This window comes from Lagopus leucura, unplaced genomic scaffold, assembly GCF_019238085.1.
Source record: "Lagopus leucura isolate 7727_CA_CO unplaced genomic scaffold, USGS_WTPT01 Super-Scaffold_100159, whole genome shotgun sequence".
NCBI classification, from domain to species: domain Eukaryota; kingdom Metazoa; phylum Chordata; class Aves; order Galliformes; family Phasianidae; genus Lagopus; species Lagopus leucura.
Window position 1 is genome coordinate 23,794,609 of NW_024962335.1, and position 16,719 is coordinate 23,811,327.

Below are 16,719 nucleotides of genomic sequence, written 5' to 3' on the forward strand. Positions count from 1 at the left end.
AAGTTGATTTATTATAAAAAATAAAGCTCTTCAGGAAAACCCAGTGATTAAAAAGCATTAGTAGGAAAAATCTCATTTGAATTGCGCCTCAGATTTCATGAGTTTACCTGAAATTTTCTGTAGGAGTAGTTAGTTCCAGAATTTCTGTATGTCTGTACCTCCCTAAAAGCTTTCACTTCTTGGCAATTGTGGTTAATAGTGTTCAAAACCTCTTGGGGGTGGGGTGGGAGGGTGGAGGGTTTATCTTTAATGGACAGAAAAACCGAACAGCATGCATCCAAATGACCTTGAGTCACTGATAAATGCATTTCCATTTCAAAGTCTTTTTCTCACAGGGAAGGCACTTACTTTTGACTGTTGTGGTTTAAGCTGGCAGGTGGCTGAGCACCACAGCCTTTTGCTTACTCCTTCCCCTTCCCAGTAGGGTGGGGAAGAGGATCAGGGAAAAAAAAAGGTGGAACTCATGGGTTGGGATAAAACTATCTACTAGGATGGAGTGAAGGAAAACGATAACATTTATGACAATATGTATGTGTGTGTGTATGTATGTTTATATATATGCATGTATATGTATGAATGTATATAACAAGTGTTGCACAAGCAATTGCTCACCACCCCCTGACTGATGCCCAGCTAACCCCCTGAGCAGCGGAAGAGAGAGAGAGAGAGAGAGAGAGAGATGAACCCTCACCCCCTTCAAGACTGCTTCTGCATGATGTCACATGGTGTGGAATATCCCTTTGGCCAGTTGCAGTCAGCTGAACAACTTGGGTCCTTTGCTGAGAATGGCCTTGGCTCTCTACAGCACTTCTTAGCAGCAACTGTAAACATCAGTGTGTTATCAACATCGTTTTTCCTCCTAGAACCAAAATATAGCATTGTACCAGACACTCTAAAGAAAACAGTTCCATCCCTGCTGAAACTAAGACATCAACTTTAAGAGGAGTGGGTAGTAGTGTTATTTTGTCTTTATGGTTTTGTTTTGTTTTTTATCTCAGGAAGGTAGTGATCTGTTTTCTAGCCCCCATGTGAGGCCTGCTATAAACATACTTAATACAGCACAAAGCCTCTGAACACAGCAGCTTTCCAGCATAGCCTCCGAGGGAGGGGGATGTGCTTTGTGTTTGTGTGACTGTGCATGTATGTACAGATCTGGGTAGTCTGCGTTTAATGGGCTACAAACTTGTCTGTATACATCCACTCAGGCATAAAATCAGACTGACATAAGCGGTGCAGCAAACAAGCCAGAGCTATTTTTGAAACAGCAGAAGAGGCGAGGAAAGAGGCAAGGTGATGAAAATCCTTTCCAACTGAATTAACGTAGCCATGCTAACCCTTTGTGAGTTGCTGTGGGCATGGGGCTCGAGGCCCACCTTGTTTGCAGTTTTACTTGCAGAAAGGGAATGTATGGTTTTACTGTCTTCTGTTTCCTGTAAGGAGAATGTTCATTTCTATAGGGTGACGTTCTTCTCAGTTTGTTCTGAATCTGTGGGATTGTATTCTGGGAACGTCCGTGCGAAGGGCAGGGAGTGGAAGATGTATGTTTTTGAGCAGGGCTGGGGGGAGCTGCACGGCAGGCTGTTAGCTGTTACGCAAGTGTTTTGAATTCATAAGAGAGGCATCTGCCACAGGAGTGCTGTGTGCCAGATCAAGCTGTCAGTTATACTTTGCTAGTGCCATAAAGGCAGTTTATAAACCCAGGAGTCTCCGGTGAATTATGGTGTTAGGACAGTAAGAGATTTGGGTTTTCCATTACTTCAAACATGTATTTCTTACGTATGACAGGTATTTTGCTTGAAACTGAAAAGATACTAGAACAGCCTACCTAGTGTTTTGTAGATGTGGAGCAAAGGAGAGCTTTATGGGAGCCTGTTTTTCAATGGTGAATTGAAAAATGTCTGTAATCTGATCAGGTTCTCTTGCATCCCTTGGCACCGTGTAATTTGGGATCCTCCTCAGTTTTTTGAGTGAAGCCTACCTTTGACAGAAGAAAAGTAGTCAGTGGGAAGAGCAGGGGCTAGCTGAGCCTGTCTGCTTTCCAAGCTGCTGTTCTGCAGAGTCAGAACACTGTGGAGTTGCATCATCCATTTGCTGTATAACACTGTGCTGCTGCTGTAGAGCTTGAAGAGCTCCTGAGATTCTGCCTGCATACAGGGTTTCAAGCTATTTGGTGGGCTCAGGAGTGTTGTACATCCAGGAAAGCATCTGACCGAGGACTATAAACAACAGTTATGAGAAGCAAAATTGCTAGCTCAAGGGAATAAAGATTGAAAAAATCGATAGTTGGGAAATAGATTTCAATAAATCAGCGTGGCTTGTGAGAAATGGGAAATTTGAGCTGCCAGCTGTAAAGCCTCTAAGGTGAGAAGTATCCTTTGGATTTATTTATTTTTTTCTCTGTCATGTAGAGATGTAGTGATGAGACGTGTTGAGCAGTGAGTGTTCCCTTCCCATTCTTCCTTCAGGCACTAAATTTTTTATCCCCTTAATTGTTAAATTAAAGGAGTGGGACTGTGTTGTAATGACTGCTTAGTAGGAGAATGGCTGGCATATTTTCACTTCGAAGGGCGTATGATATTCTGATATTATGATTCTGGCTGTTGTGTAAGTCTTCTAAAAGGGCTGCCTGTCCTCAGTGTGCTGCGTGTTGTGTTTGGATGCAGCTGTCACATAGATGTCGATGAATGAAGGGCTGAAACGACTACTCCCATCTGGGTTACAGTCTCACAGATTTGCAGCTAGCTGCAAGCTGTGTTTAGAAGGCCATAGGAAAGCAATGTAATCTTGCTTTCTTCTGCACCTTCTGTGTTTTACACCAGCTGCAGGGAAGGGTTTTGCTGTAGCACTAGCATTTTACTCTGCTTGACTTTATGTACAATCTCTCTTTGGAGCAAAAGCATGTTTGGCATCTCAAGTGCACTGAATAGCTGTGTGTGAGGATAGACATTTCTTTCTTCTGATGCTGTTTTGATCCCAAATGAATCCTAGAATCCAGTTTCCTTATCATTTTGAACCATCACAAACCAATTCCCAGCTTGATTTGGCAGTAATTTCATTCTTCTGTTTCCAGAGACCAATGTTAGGGCTCAACAGACTGACGTGCAGTGTACACACTCTCCCCTCCCATCTCCTCCTATCCCCTCCCTTTCCCTCCTCTTACTTCCCCTCCCTTTTTCCTCTGTCTGACTTCTCCAGGACTGAATGCTGCTGCATCAGAAGCAATTCTTGGTCTCCTGCAAAAGTGCACAGTAAGGCCAGTCAGTTGGTAAGGTTTTTTTCCTCTTCCTTTCCCATCCCTCCTTCCAAATAATTTATTTCTTCTCGAGCTCTGTATATTATGATTTTTAGTGGCTAGATTTCATATATCTGAGGATGTATATAAAGAAGAAAAGGCATAAGATTACTTGGAAGCTAGGTGCTTTTTCCCAGGTTCTCTCTCCTGTTACAAGCCTACCTGCTTTTCAGTTGTTTGAAATGTGAAATGAGTGCATGGTCAGGCTCAGCTGGTAACCTCTCAATGGGAGGCTGCTATTTGTATTTTTGACAATAGCTGAAATTGTCTCTGCCCTCCCAGTGTTCCCGTCTCAGGATGTTCAGATCTGAATTTGAGTTTGACTAGCCGTTGCATGTGTTGAAGATGATAAATTTCCTTGAAGTGTGCATAGTGTTAATAGTTTCTTATCTTTAGAAGGGCTGTTCTTTCTCTCCTGTGTTTTGATTTGGGATTTTCTGCTGTTCTTGACATTTTCTTTGCTGCTGTTGATCGAATAATCTGTGTGCTGGAGTCTGTTAACTGTCTGGACAAGGGTAAAGAGGCACTTGTCATCCCAGGGAAAGGAGGCAGGCAGCTTGTGCAACTGGAGCAGCAGTCCAGGTGTCTGCCTTGAGAATGACAATGCAAAAACAGACAGACCTTCTACGCTGGAGGAAGGAGAAGAAAATTTAACATGGTAGAGATGCAAAAAAGGGCAATCTAATTAGAGAAGATTTATATAGGAATTTTCCTTTCAAAATAATTATAGTTTATTTCTGTCTTGGAAAATGGCAATGAAATATACACTTTTGTTTATGTGTAACTTCTTTAGTACAGGAACAGATTTTTTTAGGCACCGTGGCTGAAAGAGAAGGAGCTTAAATGGCAAATGACTGAGCAACTAGGTCTCCTTGTCTTTTTTCCTTTCAGCAGCTTCAAATCAGTCTGTCTAAAGAAGTCGTCTCTAAATTACTGATTTTGCTTCAGCATACACAGCTAAGATTAAAGCCTCATGAGCTGTTGCTTTGGAATTGGCACTCTGCAGGTAGTAGAGGTTATGCTGGAGGACAGGGAAAAGTAATAGGATCATTTCTGCAGGCCAAAACAGTCCTTGAAGGGGATGAAAGCAGTGTCTATAATATCAGTGTGGTTTATTTGGTTCAGATGAACATTTGACTGTCTTCTTTTTTCCCCCTTCCCCCCATTCTTTTAATAGAAAGTTTTAAGTCTGATACAGTTCTGTTTGTGTATTCTGCTCTGTTTTTCTTGTCTCCACCTACCTTAAGTTTCATGAAGATGAATGCTACAGTGAATGAACGTCTCGGGGGCTTTTAATGCCGCTGTTATTTTTGAACCGTTTTAGACCTGAGGTTTGTGAGCTCATACTCTCAGCTCTGGTGAAACTTGTTACTGTGGGAAATTTGCTTATTTCATCAGAGGGAGCTCTCTTGGGATTCCAGGATGTGGGCAAGTTCATAATTCATTGCCTCCTGTTTTTCAGACACTAGATTTTTAAGCACAAATGCAGCTGATGGTTTCCTATTACTTATACTGCTGCTGTGGCACTGATGTGTAGGAAAAAAAAACACTGAGCCTCATCTCGTTTCTCTTTGATAAATTATGTTACAAGGTAAAGTGAATACTTGAGCCTGAGGAACTTCCTAGCTATGTTGAGTGTTTTGCATTATTTTTATCATAGTAAATATTGCTGTTCTGGAACATTCCACTTCCTGACAGCATTTTTTCCTGTACTGCGAGGGGTTTTCTTGGGGATTTACATAGAATCTCAGAATGGCTTGGGTTAGACAGGACTTGAAAGATCACCCAGTCCCAACCCCTGCCATGGGCAGGGCTGCCACCCAGCAGCTCCAGCTGCCCAGGGCCCCATCCAACCTGGCCTTGAATGCCTCCAGGAATGGGGCACCACACCCTCTCTGGGCAGCTGTTCTAAGCATCCTCAAGGCCCTCCTCTGGACCCACTCCAACAGCTCCACATCTTTTTTTTTTGTGCTGGAGGCCCCCGGATGCAGTATTGCAGGTGGGACCTCACAGGGCAGAGCTGAGGAGGACAATCCCCTCCCTTCTCTCTGCTGCCACCTCTCTGTTGATGCAGCCCAGAACACAGTTGGCCTTGCAGGCTGTGGGTGCACACTTCTGCTTCATGTCCAGCTTTTCATCTGCTGGAACAACCAAGTCCTTTTCTGCAGGGCTGCTCTCAGTCCATCTGGTTGTAGAGAAAACAGGGAAAAGGCACCATAGTGGCAGAATAGATTTCTTTTTGTTTTTCTTCTCCCACAAGGTGGCACTCCTCTCTGACCCCTATGCACAAAATTTTTCCTGTTCTGGATGCAAACAAGATTTGGGGTATATTGCTGGCTTGCTTGGCTCTACAGCTTTTCTGGCTCTTTTTCTTTGTTTTTTGAGGCTTAATTTCAAATGATTTTCCTACCCAAACCATTCCTTGTGCAGACAGTCAGCTGTTGAAACTGTAGACCAGTCAAGCTTTTCAGAATATTAAAACACAAGTAAAATCTCTGTGTTTAAAGTTATGGGGAGGTGATGTGAAGGAAATGGTGTAATACTGGTCAAGTTGGTGATAATGTAGGGGACTTAATTTTGTCTTTCTGGTTTCCAGTTCTTAAACACCTAATCTCCTCACAGCTAGTAATTTCTAGTCGCAGCTTCTGCAGCAATTAGAAACAGTCATTTTAGATGCATTTGCTCTTGTGGACTTACAAGGCTGGGCTTTTGAAGTCTTCCCTAAGGTGAAGTAAGTGCTCTGTTAGGTGCATTCATGGGTATCTCTTTCCATTCTTTAACAACACCTCCTTTACAGACATAACACTGCTTTTCTAGGGGAAAAAAAAAAAAGTTGTTATCTTTGAGACAATCAGAATTTAATTTGTTTCCACCAGAAACAGCCTCACATAAATGAGATTTAAATTATTATACTGGTATGTAAGATTTTCTTTTCTTATGAATCGTTTTTGTTGTATAGCAGAAATAACTACCTTAGTAAATCAGTTTGTATGAAATTAATAACAGACTAATTAGAAGACTATGAAAAACAGTACTGTTGTTGTCATGAGCATCAGTTTCTAGGTCTTGATTTTTTTTATTTTTCTGTTTACTGTCTTGAAATCGTAATTGAAACCGAGATATGATTTCAAGTAATTCCTAAGTTCTGACTATATGTTAAAGGTTGGCAGTGTTCTGGATCCACTGCTGAGACTGCTTTTCAGCAAAGTTCAGATTACTGACGCTTGCTTAGATCCCCATAGATCACATGCAGTGATTGGCTTCTGGAGCTTCAATTTATATCTGCAGTTCTCAACAGAACTAAGTTTATCCTCTCCTCAAGGCTGCTGCATGTACTGTGGACCACCCTGCTTATGTTCAAGCTAAGAGGGGAACTGTCTGGTTCTCCTTCCCCTTACCATGACTTGTGCCAACTCTTCCCTCAAGTGGCAGTAGTTGGAATCAGGAGTGGTGGTGCAGCGTGGTACAGTGAAGGATGTCCTCTGGCTTCTGTGTAAGAATGCTGGAGGAAAAGCACTCTGAGTTTACAAGTGTCCCGTCCATCATTTAAAAAAGCAGAACTTGGATTTTTCTGGTCTGGAGCACTAGATGATCCCTTCATTTACAATAGATGAAGCAGATAAAGAAAGACATACGTACTTTTTTTTTTTAACCATTAAATCAAAACAGTGTGGCTTATATAAGGCCCAAAGTTATTAAAAATCCTTCCAAATGTTCCATCCTGTCCTGAATTAATCTGTTTGTTGGAGCTTTGCTTCTGGGTCACATCTGCAGATGAATCAAAAGAACTGTCCTGAATGTCATTCAGTTTTTATTGCTGCTGCTTTAAAAGAAAAACACAACACACACACACAAAAATTCAAACCCCAACCAAATCAGTAGTAAATCCTGGCTTTATCCTCTTAATTTGCTGAATTAACTCTTAATTCAGCTTAAGAAATGTTAATCATCTATCCTAAAGAATGTTGGACTGTTGGACTTCTCAATTAAAACTTCATAAACGTTTAGTGAACTATTGGAATTACACATTGATGCTCAATACGTTGGCTTTCCACCTTGTTTTCACTGTTGGGCAGTCAGTTTCTTCAGGCTTAGAGAGTTCTGTCCCCGAGGCATTGACATGAAAGTGAAGTTGTCTGTGACAACTTACTGCAGAAAGGGCTCGCCTGAGCTTTATAAGGCTCTGATTTATGGGGAGGCAGTCGCTGATCACGTCCTTTTCAGTAAAGCATGAGCCTCTTAGGCCCATCCATTCTGATGAAGGCAAGGTGGTTGTGTGGTTTCTACAGGAATTAATGAAGGCTTCAATGCCCATGTTCCCCCTTTGCTGTCCCTTCTTCGTTCCCTTACCCTTTCCAAAGCAGTTTAGCATGTTACCCCATGTTATGTGCACAGATTTTACCTGTGTTCTGTGAATGATATCTCTCCAGTTGAAAGTGCTTCAGCAAATCATATGGCATTTAAAAATTGCCCCAACTCGGGAATAACTAATGCCTCATCCTTACACGTCAGCATTGCTTCCAGCAATCATATCACACTGAGCTAAGGTATTTTGCTTGGTCTGGGGGAGCTGCAGGTCCACATGGTTGCTGTGATGGTACTCTGTGCTATTTGTTTATCTTTGCCAAACCATTTGTGGGTGCCCCATGAAGAATGACCTCATTGCGGCTCTCACCTGCAGCATTCAGGCTCTGTAGCCTCTGCATTTACTCCCACTTCTTGGGTCTTCTCTTTCATTGCCCTTACATTACAATGCTGCTTGCTTCTTCTTCAGTGACAGAGCTCTGTTTTGGTTTAATGGTGTGCAGTGCATTTGGAAAAAAAAAAATGGGTTTCATAGTGAAGCACAACTTTTGAGAGGGTACCGAAGTCTTGAGTTTTCAGTCAGTGCTGATAGAAGAGAACTTGCTTTGTTGGTGTATATGGGGTGTCTGACCACTTTATGAATGTAATGCTTTATTGGTTTATATATCCTTCTGAATCGAGACTTTGCCTCCACCTTTTAACTACTTAGTGAAGGACATGATCACTTTCAGCCTTCCTCCTGAAGATTTATGTGTATCATTTCTTTGCAGAGTTTCTGAACCTGTCACTGATCCAGGTGATCCATATATGTACCCAAGCTATTTAAAGGAATTTATGAAGATAAGTTCCTTTAGTGTTCTGCCAATTTCTTCTTTTAGTGCATAATTATCTTCCAAAAGTCCATGGGCCGAGAAGATGAGATTCAGATCCTGTCCCTGCCAAGATACATTGTGAAGTCTTTATGTTCTCAGTGCAGGCTGTAGTACAGGCACTGTTGTACTGAAGGGTCCAGAAATGAGACCATTGAATTTGGTAAAACAGCAGGGTGTTGCTGGGGAATGAATAGAGAAACCTCACTCCTATGCTCTCTCTGAGGTATGCTGACCCCTTTTCACAAGGTTTATTGATGTGGTGATAATTCATGCCATGAGAGATTAAAACGTTACTGCCCGTGAGCTCCCCAGATCTCTCAAGTCCCACTTCAGTGCTTTAGCCAGAGGTCCGTTCCTGCTTCATTTGCTCTTCAGTTAGTACAAGTGATGAACAGTGTTTGCTCTTTCTCTCCTGTGCCTGCATGGCTCTGTTTAGTTCTGTTTTGTTCTGTTGGTGTGGAGATCCTTCCCTCTTCCAGAGGCTCTGTGCAGGCAGAGCCTGGCCCCTCACGCTTCTCAGGGAGAGAGCGCTTTGCTTCTGGCCTCGCTGCTATCAGCTCTGCTGATATGCCCACTGAAGGTTAGAAACCATTCACTTGTAGGCACTGAATTCCTTGCGTGTTAGGAACTGAGTGATGACTGGGAGTTACCAAGGCTGAAATGCATTTTCCTTCTACTCTGGAAGCAGGGCACTGGGATAGATAGAGCATTTTTTGGCATCAGTGTGAGCAAGAGCAGCTGCTGGCTTCCATTTACCCTCAGTCGCACACTGGAGCGTCTTGGCAGACCTAACTGGAAACTGATCGGGTTTAAAAACAACTCATCAGGATAAACAGTATGTTTATTTTTAATTTGGAGCTGTTCCTCGTCAGATCACTGCTTGGATCCACACAAAAGTTGTGGATAACCAAAGAGGTGTCTCAGTGCCATAGGTGAAGGACGAGCAGAACCAAGACCCAAATTCATAGGTGTCGGAAAGGATTTAAAAGAGGGGGACAACTGCCTGGAGTGCTTTGGGACACCTTTTGATTGTGGAGTGGGGCAGGGAGAAGAAAAAATAATGGATTTTTTTCTTTTCTTTCCAGTGCTTTATGTTATGATGGGACTGTACAGGAAACCTTGATACTTGTGAAAAGAATTTGTACTGGCAGGGCTGCGGTTCTGTAGGAACTGGTAAAATGCTCAAACTGGCAAATGGTTTTGTTAGGAGCAAGGGGGTAATCGAGTCTTTGCTTCTGGCCTCACAGACAAACTCTGGGGTTCCTCTCAGCCCCTAGCTACTGATTCTGTTTGTGTTATCACACCCATTGTAGGTTGTTCTGCACATAATGTATTTTTCCACTTGTAATTTTCATCTTGAGACAAACCTCTTCTGTGGTACGAACTCAGCAGCCCACCCATGGCTAGTTGTTCTGTTCTCTGGGTGTCCCTCTTGCATTGGCTGGGTTTTGTAGTCTCCTCCAAAATGTAGGTTAGACGAATCCTGCTTCTCCAGAGGCCCTCTCACTTTGCTGTCAGCTTCGTTAGATTTCCAGGCATCCTCTTTCTTCCCATACAGGGCACGTAATGCTGAAACCATTGCTCACACGTTGTGTCCTTTTCATTCATAGGGGACGGTCTTTAGTTTGGAATCTGAAGAGGAGGAGTACCCCGGCCTCATCGCAGAGGACAGTAATGATATCTACATTCTGACCAGTGACAACTCAGGCCAGGTGAGCCCCCCAGAGTCCCCGACGGTGACCACGTCGTGGCAGTCAGAGAGCCTGCCTGTCTCCCTGTCAGCAAGCCAGAGCTGGCACACAGAGAGCCTGCCCGTCTCCCTGGGGCCGGAGTCCTGGCAGCAAGTGGCCATGGATCCTGAAGAAGTCAAGAGCCTGGATAGCAACGGTGGGGCTGAAGAAAGGAGCGAGAACAACTCTTCTAACTCCGACATCGTTCACGTGGAGAAGGAAGAGATACCAGAGGGGATTGAGGAAGCAGTGGTGTCAGCAGTCGCTGCAGAGACCGTGCAGGCAGCGTTTCCAGAAACCGCTGCTTCTTTACAGGAAGTAAAACCTCAAGCTGAAATTGTTGCTGTAGAAAAAGCACATCCCTCTGCACGTCGTACAAAACAGGAGAAGGGAAAAGTGGCCGAAGAGCTTGTTGAACCTGAGATCCCCGTGTTAAGTAAACCTGTCCCTAAGTTAACCCCATCGGAAGAAAAGGCTGCGCCAGAACCTGAGAAAATACTGCTTCCAGGGGAAAAAAAAGTGGGGAAAGAAGGCCCTTTGGAAGAAATAGAAGAGAAATCCTCCACTGCAGAGGAGAAGCCTATCTTATTGCCAGAAGGGAAATCGATATTGCTGTACGGTGGGGCTGCTGCGGTAGCCATATTGGCTGTGGCAGTCGGAGTAGCGCTGGCGCTTAGGAAAAAGTAAGAGCTCTCTTGAGGAGGAGGAGGGGGAGAGAGAAGCAAGCGCAATCCAATTGTTGTAGTTGTGTTACCTAAAGGTTGAGCTGCCTGCTGTGTAATTGGACATTTGAGTAATGGTGACGGGGTGAGGTCATTCAATAAGCCTCCAGCTATGGACAATCACGTTTTTAGTAGAATTGGGGCGGGGACTGGTTTTTCCTGATTAAAGTACAGGGGTATTTTTAAAGAAAAAAAAAAAAAACAAAACAAAAACAACACAATAATAAATTCTGCAAATGTAAGAACTTAAGTGCAGGTGCTGAGGAACGGGGTGCTCGTACTCGAGGAACTGGAACAGAGAATTCCTGGGGAAGGGTAGAGCCAGCTGCTGCCAACCCCTGGATTTTTTGGCTTCTCCAAGCGACTGCTGCTGCAGCTGTGCTGTCCTGTCACTTCCCTGCGCTTCCCGAGCCCTTCCTAGCCCAAGTCCTGCAGCGAGAGGCTGGTCTCCTTCTAGCTCAGCTTCCTCTCAGGTACTGCACTGCTCCTTGTAACCTCGCAGGTTCCTCTTAAACCCCAGCAGGAGAGTGCTTATTCTTACCTCTTCGCTCCCACCCGTTCTGGCCCTTAACAGTTTCTGAAGCCTCCATACAGATGCTGCCTCTCTGTAGCAGTACTCGCTCTGAGCACCCCGTGTTCTGCAGGGAGAGGTGCACACAGCACCTGCTGCTGTGGGGCAGGGTGGGAGGGCCGCTGCACTTGGCTGGTCTGGGAACCCATTTGCCGTGTTCCTGCCCACCTCACTGCCACCCTTCAGATAGTGGAGTTGCACAGCTTACACTGGACATGGTGCCATTCGGTAAGCACTTGGATACCAGAGTGTATTCAGCAAAGGTGTGGCAAAACTGTGTGCAAGGAAGGCGGATGCCTCCTGTGAGATTCGCAGGTTCAGTGCTCTTTTGTCCTGTGTCATGCTGCAGTCTGTATTGTCTTTCACAGGTTAAGCACAGGGGGTATGTAGTCCTACTGTGGTTTTGGTGACAGAATCCCACGTATATAAAGCAATGGATTCTGGTCACTAAGCAAAACAGCATCAAACACCTTTCCCTATTTGCCCGTTCCCAAGTTGACCTGGAGTGTTGTGCAGTGCAATTTCTTTTGCGACTCTGAATGTGTAACAGTTGGGTGACGTTTGCAGGTTCACAAATGATGAGAATTTAACTGTGGAAAAAGCAAATCCCTCTTCCTGCAGACACAACGCTTCAGGTGTGTGCAAGGAGAAGCCTTTAAGGCACTGCTGTACCAACAGAGCTGGCCACAAGCTTTCCTTTTGGAGTGTGTTTGTGTCCCTCCTGCTCTGTACTGCAGCTCTATGCGTAAGGTCGCAGATTGTCCAGGCAGAAATAGTGATGCATCTCTGAGGGCTGATGCTGGCACTGTGGCTTAGAGCAGGTGGAGATAGGGGAAAGGGGACTCGGGATAATGTAAAAATCAAAATGTGAGCTTACGGTAAGCTTACTCTTCATAAAGCACAAAGACAAGGTACTTTATCTCTAAACAACCTTATCTAGAGTATTTCCTGCAATGAGCCTGTTTCTTAAGTGATCTGAAAATCCAGAGATTTTTAGCACATTCTGTTTCAGCTTATTGTTGGTCCCATCCCTATCCCATTCATGCTGGTAAGTCAGTAAGAAGCTGGCAGAGTCTGGGGAATTCTTTGTTTAAGGTTTTTTGAGAATGGATTTTGTAGAAAACTTCTCAGGTTTGGATTTGTGTGACTTTGAATGCTGAAAGGAAGGACTGTTACGTGTGTACCCCTGCTAGGAGGGGAGCCCCAGCTCAGGTGCTGTGGATCAGCAGTGTGTGGGTCAGAGATGGCTTTTCTGTGTTTAAAAGGGAGCAAGCTGGCCTTAAATAAACCAAAAAGCACCACCAACAACAAAACCCAAAACATAAACTATATTGCAAAATGGAATTGGCTTTGTGTGCTCCTTCTGACATGTAAGAACATATAGAGTTTTGCTACATTTCACATCCAGCAGTGTTCATGGATGAATGATGCAATAGGTGAGGGCAGCTGCTTATTGCCTTGTGGCAGGGCCTGCTTTGAGGTCCCACAGGCTGGGATGGGGTTCCCCTCTACTGCTGCTTTGCTGATGGCTGCTGTGTCCCTGCTGTTCTTGTGGGCATGGGGCTGCTTTAACCCCAGCTGCATCCTCTCCTTTCTGAAGGCGAGGCATTGACATGGGGGAAGATGCCCCATCTGCAGCCACTCAGTGGGTTGTGTCCCTGGATCTGCTCTGAAGCAGATGGATGGATGATGGATGTTTTGGATATGCTGGATAACTTGTGTGCACATGAGGGGTAAAGTCATTCTTTGGCTCTTCTCTTTAGGTGGTTATATTGCTAGTAGTGCAGGAGGTGGGTGCAGGGCAGATGACAATACGTCTGCCAGGGAAACATTTCTTACACAAAGGGCCCAATGGAGCATTAAATAAGAAGTGTCTTCTCTCTTATATAGCAGCAGCAGAAGTAAGAAAGACAAATGCTTTGGGGATTTTTTTAAAGCGTTTTCAGAGTGGGGTGAAAGGCCTGAGTGTGGGGTATTTTGCTGCATTTAGTGGAGCGCCAGCTGCATTTTGGTTGCTTGGTCCCTTCTTTACATACTTCCCATCTTTAGGGCCTTAGAGAAATATCTGACAATTCAAAAAGAATTTGTACCTTCTTCCCCAGTCCCTGTAACCTAAAAGCATGTTTAGACAGAAAGTCTGCCGTGTGTCCTCTTTCCCTCTAGGAACACTCCATTAGCTGGAAAGGTCGCTTACAGACTTGAGTGCTGAGCCTGTTGTGCTTGGTCAGCACTGGAGCAGGCCCTGGGGAAGTCGCCAGAAGGTTGTGTAGCCTTAGCAACAGTGTTCTTATTGAGCTGGGTGCTGGGCTCCTTGCACTACTGCAGGTGTGAATTAGGGAACGGAGAGGCTTTCTCCTATCTTCAAGCACTCTGAAGTAATCCTTAATTTTAATCAGCCTGGTCTGATTACCTTGAAGTGGGTGAGGCAACCTCTGTGTAGTAGATCTCTTGCAGCAGGCAAAGGCAAGGCAGCGGACTATCTACTTATTTAAAAAAAAAGCATCTGGAATTATTCTCACTTGTGTTACTTACTCCCTTCCCAAAAGTGCCTCAATATGTCCTTGAGTGGCCTGTACCTTAACAAAGTATCTACCTTAGACCCATTTCTTCTTCACCTTATCCTTGTCTGCAGCACATCCGCAAGCTGAGATGATAAAACAAAGGGCTGGACCTGCAAAACGTGTGGAACGCTGCATTCTGCATGCCTCTGTGCACAGCTGAGAGACCTGGGTTGGAAGCTACAGCCTGAGCTAAACGCATAGGGAACTACAGTGGGTAGCATACTAAATAAGGAGCTGTCAGGAAAACGGCTTTAGAGGTGAGGTGAAGCTTAACTTCCAGTTGTGCTTAACTCTAGGCTCTGCTCACCTGGGCACTGGGGCTGGGAACTGGGAAAGGTCTTTTTTTTCTTTCAGAAAACAAACCTGGAACAAGAACTGAAACCTGGAGTCCCAGTGTTGTAGAGCAGCCCAACCCACCCTCCTGTTGCAGCCACATGCCGTGTGGGAGCATGGTGAGGGGATCCAGGCTGCTGGTCCATAGCATGATACAGCTGAGCCAGCTGCTTGGCTCAGTTGAAATCAGAATAGGGTGAGTAGGAGATAAATAACTTGGCTGCCCAGAATACTGAAGGTGGCTGGTGCCTAAAATACTAGGTCTAATCTCGTGATGAAGCAAGCCAGAGATGGCAAAGCAACCCAGGCTGCAGGCTTCTGACTGGTCAGATGTCAGTCCTTAAGCATCTGCTTGCTCCAGGTCTGAGCAGCAGCTCCCAGCAGTGGAAGTGTGGTCTTTTCTGTATTGCAGCAGGGTTTGGACAGCAGCAGCTTAACTTCAGGATGCTGTGGTACTGGCAGCTGGCTCCTTCTTTCCTAACCTGCCTGCCTGTTGTCTTGCCTGGGGCTGTGCTCTGGGGGTGAAAGCTGTAGTGCTGAATGCTTTTGCACAGGGCAAGGTCTGTTGCCAGAATCCTGTTTCCTTTTTACGTAGCTCTGAACTCAACTAGGCTGACAATTTGGACTGTGTTTTTAAACTAATCAATGCTTTCTAATGGTCACAACTGGAAAAGAAAAGTGTTAAAGTTAGTTAGGTTGAAAAAGTTTAGTCTTTCCTTTCCTTGTAATGATGTAGTCAACAAAATAATTGAGGTCATAAAGCTTTCCTTCCTTGAACCCACAGGGGTATGGCAGTCCTAGCAAAGCCCTGCTAAGGCAGGTGTTACTATCAGGCAGAAATCAACATGCTTCTGGCAGCACAGTCGTTCCTTCACTGAACCAGAACGAGCGCATGCTTTAAAATGTGTCTCCAAGAATGTAATTCCTAGATTGTTTAGCTGTGAATGTTTGGGAGGAAGGGAGGAGTGAGCACTCACCCCACCCACCATGGGTACATGGAGCCCATGTCCTCCATAGAATGTCTCATTTTAGGCACAAAACATACTGAAAGCTGACTTGTCTTGTATGTTTTCTACTCCAGTAGGTCATAGACAGGAGAATGTGTTTCCCAGTGAAGCACGGAGCAGTGAGGCGCTTTACTGCCTGTACCTATTGAAGGCAGAAGCTGTGCATAACTCGTTTGGCTCAGTCTGCTTCACTTCAGTACTAGGAGGCTACAAGAGCAGCAGCGCTTTGACTGTGTGCATCTGTGCTGTGCTTCAAAGTGCAAGCTATGTATTGCCACAAAAATAACAACAAACAAACAGGGTGGGAGGGGGTCACATGTAATCCACCAGCAGTCACTCTGGTCCTCCGAGCTCAGGCCCCTATGGAGCAGGATGTACAGCGCTCGCTTTATGCAAAGGCTCTGCAGCTGCTTGTGGTCATGGCTGGAGAACAAGAGCTGCACCAGCTTGGAAGGGGGCAGCTGCAACATTACCAATACAGCCAGGGGAACCAGAACACATTGCTCAGCTTCACCTCCTGTGTTAAATGACTTGGTCACTTTTTTCAGTCTCTTAGGTAGGCTGACTTGCTTCCTCCTGGGTAGAAGTCTATGGTATGCTGTAGGAGAGGGGGAGCTGCAGTTAGCTTCCAGTGGAAGCTGCTTTTGATCTCCCTGCAGTATCTGCAGGGGAGGCAAGGAACACTATTGAGTTGGACAGAACAAGCTGCAGAGGATGCATCTTATTGCTATACCTTTAGGGGGTCTCTCCCCATTTTTATCTTGCATTATAAGCTTTTATTCAAGTGTAAAGCTAAAACCCACTCGGGTTAAGTAGCAAAGTCTAATGGGACGGACTCCATGTGTACGTCTGGTCTTCCACCAGGCTTCTGCTGGCTGGCAGCAGGGAGTGCAGGTCCTGTTCCTGAGAGACTGAGCTGGGGGAAAAAGTCGAGCCTGGGCTGAGGGCAGCCCCTGCCCCAGGAACTGGTCATACTATTCCTTTTAATATGCAAGTGCAGCTCTCTTGGGGAAAGCTACCTAAAGCTTCTTGTGCCATTTGGTTAATAAAAGTGTTTCCACCTTTAAAAGAAAGTTATTTCCAGCTTCGTTGTTCTAGAATCAGTTTAAGTGAAGGGGTATATGCATTTTTCCCTCTACCACTGGGACACTGCTGTAAGACCATGCCCCCAGGTTGCACTTTAATAAATGGTACAGTTTTCAAAAACATGTCGGTTGTGTTTTGATATTTTTTTTTTCCTCCCGTGTTCAAGTGCAGGTACCAGCAAACAACAGAGGTCAGTTTCTTTATGCAGAGTGCACAGCCAAGAGCAAACAGCTGTTACCA

General features: G+C 44.9%; 1 protein-coding gene across 2 annotated transcripts in view; it reads left to right on the top strand.

Annotated features, from left to right (window-relative positions):
* The window catches only part of BCL2L13 (BCL2 like 13), a 42,176-nt gene extending 25,575 nt beyond the window's left edge, over positions 1-16,601 (top strand). For both annotated transcript variants that reach the window (XM_042889755.1, XM_042889756.1), the window contains one exon: positions 10,080-16,601. In XM_042889755.1, the coding sequence (XP_042745689.1) occupies positions 10,080-10,886 (807 nt within the window). In that variant the 3' untranslated portion in view covers positions 10,887-16,601. The remainder of the gene's footprint in view (positions 1-10,079) is intronic.
* Positions 16,602-16,719: the final 118 nt, after the last annotated feature.